At 52.1% G+C, this 3947-nt stretch overlaps 1 protein-coding gene across 1 annotated transcript in view; it reads left to right on the top strand.

Annotated features, from left to right (window-relative positions):
* The window catches only part of tekt1 (tektin 1), a 17328-nt gene that overhangs the window by 1352 nt on the left and 12029 nt on the right, over positions 1-3947 (top strand). Inside the window, exons 2-3 of the mRNA XM_043718897.1 lie at positions 743-952; positions 3762-3927. Of these exons, the coding sequence (XP_043574832.1) occupies positions 763-952; positions 3762-3927 (356 nt within the window). The 5' untranslated portion in view covers positions 743-762. The remainder of the gene's footprint in view (positions 1-742; positions 953-3761; positions 3928-3947) is intronic.

Genomic DNA, 3947 nt, shown 5'->3' with positions numbered 1-3947 from the left:
GAGGGGAGAGATAGATCCCCACCCCTGGGGAGTGGGATGAGAGAGAACCCCACCCCAGGGGGGGAGAGAGAGAGAGATCCACACCCCAAGGGCGAGGGGAGAGAGAGACCCCCTCCCAAGGGACAAAGGGGGAGGAGAGAGAGACCCCCACCCCAGGGGGAGGGGGAGGATGAGACCCCACCCCAGGGGGGGAGGGGGAGAGAGAGAGAAACCACCCACTCCAGGGGGTGATATAGAGACAGAATCCCCACCCCAGGGGGAGAAATACAGACAGCCCTCCCACCCCAGGGGGAGATTTACAGACAGCCCCCTACCCCAGGGGGAGATATAGAGACAGACCCCCCCCCCCAACCTGGGGGCAGAGAGATGCAGGCGGAACCCTCCACCCCAGGACGGGGAGTACCGTAACCTCTGAAGACCCTGTAGCTCACCCCCCGCAGGGAGCACTGAGCCATACTCCAGTAACACACAGGGGCTGGCCTCGATCACACCCTCTGGGCCCAGAGCTGCCTGTGCTCCCAGGCCTGATGGTCAGTTCAGAATAACCCCTGCACTGAGATGCTTGGACATGGCATACCACATTGTATTGTAGGCGTTAACTAAATGCAGGTGTCCATTGCTTTTCCTAACAAAGGGTTTGATAACTGGTCCTCCCACCCCGATCGACAACAAATAACACAGAGGGTCGATGATAAATCTAAAGACTGGTGATTGTTGATGGGGTCGAACTGCTTGTTTGCAGGAGTTGGTAGGAGCGAGGCAATGGCCAAACTGGTCCAGTCCAGAACCAAGTTTCTGCCCCAGGAGTGGCACCTGTCCAACAAGAGCCGCTACAATGACGCTGAGGTGCAGCGTTCCCGCTCGGAGCGCCTGGTCTTAGAGAGCGAGAGGCTGGTGGGAGAGATCGAAAACAGTACCAGGAAAACCCAGCGTGATGTAAACAAGAAACTCGGTGAGTGTTCTGCTGTCTATCTCCCACTCTGCAGCCTGGCCCAAACACTCACCCATTTTCAACTGTCTACCACCCACTGCCATCATATTGTCAGTTACATGGTGACAGGTGCTATCGGAAGGGTGTTGTGAAACTTGAAAGGGGTCAGAAAAGATTTACAAGGATGTTGCCAGGGCTGGAGGATCTGAGCTATAGGGAGAGGCTGAATAGACTGGGGCTGTTTTTTCTGGAGTGTCGGAGGCTGAGGGGTGACCTTATAGAGGTTTACAAACTATAGGGAGAGGCTGAACAGGCTGGGGCTGTTTTCCCTGGAGCGTCGGAGGCTGAGGGATGACCTTATAGAGATTTATAAAATGATGAGGGGCATGGATAGGGTAAATAGACAAAGGCTGGAGTGGGGGAGTCCAGAACTAGAGGGCATAGGTTTAGGGTGAGAGGGGAAAGATATAAGAGACCTCTAAGGGGCAACTTTTTCACGCAGAGGGTTGTACGACAACTTTTTCACACAGAGGGTAGTACGTGTATGGAATGAGCTGCCAGAGGATGTGGTGGAGGTTGGTACAATTGCAACATTTAAGAGGCATCTGGATGGGTCTATGAATAGGAAGGGTTTGGAGGGATATGGGCCGGGTGCTGGCAGGTGGGACTAAATTAATTTAGAATGGTTGGCATGGACGGGTTGGACCAAAGGGTCTGTTTCCACACTGCTTACTATAATTGTCCGACCTGCCCAGCTCCTTTTCCACCTATCCCCTCCCCCCTCTCCTCCCTGACCTATCACCTTCATCCCCTCCCCCACTCACCCATTGTACTCTATGCTACTCTCTCCCCACCCCCACCCTCCTCTAGCTTATCTCTCCACGCTTCAGGCTCTCTGCCTTTATTCCTGATGAAGGGCTTTTGCCCGAAACGTCGATTTTGCTGCTCGTCGGATGCTGCCTGAACTGCTGTGTTCTTCCAGCACCACTGATCCAGAATGCTTACTATAACAGCAAGGCCGGGGTGGGGAAGGGCTGCATTTGGCCCACCTGAACTGCACAGGCTCTCCAACCAGCATTATGACTTAGTGAGAGTCCCACATCACTGTGGGTGTGGAGTCACGTGTAGGCCAGACCAGGTAAGGATGGCAGTTTCCTTCCCTCAAGGATATTAGTGACCCAGACGGGTGTGTGTTTCTTTGTGGCCCTTGTCCTTGATCAATGTTTTTATGGATATAGGTTTGCTTGCTGAGCTGGAAGGTTCAGTGTTTTTATTTTGAGAGTTCTCTGAAGTGCTGTGATTGTCCCTGATAGTGGATCCAGGAAGAGTATCCCTGGAGCAGAGTATGTGTACGGGGAGCTTGTTCGATCAGTGGGGAGGGAGCTCTCGGGTTACTGGCTCACTCTGTCATTACACTCAGAATGGAAAGGTAGAAGATTATGAGGAACAAGGTCTCACATGAGAGAATGAAAAAGAAGGTAAAGGCACTTGGGATCCAGGGTAACCTGGCAAGATGGATCCAAAATTGGCTTTGTGACAGGAGGCAGAGGGTGGTGGGAGAAGGCGGTTTGTGTGACTGGAGTGTAGGTGTGCAGTCATGTACCATAGGGATCAGTGCTGGGTCCCTTATTGTTTGTGATATCCATAAATGATGGAGATGGGAATGTGGGAGGGACGGTGTTAAGAGGAGGAAGGTGTTAGATTACAGGAGGGTATGGATGGATGGGTAGATGGCAGATGGAGTTGAACACTGATCACTGTGAGACTGTGCGCTTGGGAAAAGGGAACAAGGGAAGGGAGTGAACAATGAATGGCTGGACACGAGGAAGCTCAGAGGAACAGAGGGATACTGGGGAGCCTGACCACAGATTCCTGATGGTGATGGGACGGGTATATAGGGCGGTTAAGGAGTCGTATGGAAGGCTAGCCTTTATTGGTCATGGCATCGGCTTGAAGAGCAGGGAGGTGATGTTGGAGCTGTACAGGACTTGGTTAGGACCCAGCTGGAGGAGTGTCTGCAGTTCCGGTCACCGTGCTGTAGGAGGGATGTGACTGCACTGGGAGGGGGTGCAGAGGAGATCCCCCAGGATGTTCCCTGGGATGGAGCATCTCAGCGATGGAGAGAGGCTGGATCAGCTCAGACTGTTTTCTTTGGAGTAGAGAATGCTGAGAGGGGGGAACCTGATGGAGATGCCATGGATGGGGTGGAGAGACAGCAAGTGTTCTCCTTATGAAGGGGCATCATTTTAAAGTGAAAGGCGGGAAGGTTAGAGAGGGTCTTGGGGAACATTGTTTCACTGAGAGGGTGTTGGGAATGGGAAATACAGTGCCTGGGAGGGAAGTTGAAGTAGGAAACTCCCAACCTTTAAAAAGTACTTGGACAAGCACTTGAAGTGCCCTAATGTTCAAGCCGATGGGCTAGTGCAGGAAAGTGGGACTAGTGGAGGTAGTACAGACTTGATAGGCAGAAGGGCCTCCTCTGTATTGTACAACACTATGAAACCTCCGAATTTCTCTAACCTCCTGTGTCCTCTTCAACCCCCCTGCAATCTCTGTGCTCCTTCAACTCCAGCCACTTGAGTAGCCCCCTATTTCCATCGCTCCACCATTGGCATCCATCCTTCCAGCTGTCTGGGCTCTTCCATCCTGAACCTTCTCCCTCTCTTTCTCATCACTTTTGGGGCTCCTAAAACCAGCCTTTTAAACCAAGCTTTAGGACACTCCAGATGTGACTCGGTGTCAAATAATCTCATTCATGCTCCTGTGAAATAATCTGGGACATTTTACACTGCACTGGTGCTGTATAAATGCACACTTGTTGTTGTTGTAGATCAGAGGATCGAAGAGGTCACTTACTGGGAGAAGGAACTTAACACCAAACTCGAGGAGCTGACAGATGAGACTGAACTCTTACTGGGACAGAAGACCCGTCTAGAGAAAGCTCTGGACAGTTACTATTCTGTTCTCTGCATCGTTCAGCAGTGTCTGCTCAATCGGTACGGAATACCGACCAGCG

The sequence above is a fragment of the Chiloscyllium plagiosum genome, chromosome 28, assembly GCF_004010195.1.
Source record: "Chiloscyllium plagiosum isolate BGI_BamShark_2017 chromosome 28, ASM401019v2, whole genome shotgun sequence".
Classification (NCBI taxonomy): Eukaryota; Metazoa; Chordata; class Chondrichthyes; order Orectolobiformes; family Hemiscylliidae; genus Chiloscyllium; species Chiloscyllium plagiosum.
Note: the sequence above shows the minus strand (reverse complement) of the source record. Positions and strands in the feature narration are given on the sequence as shown.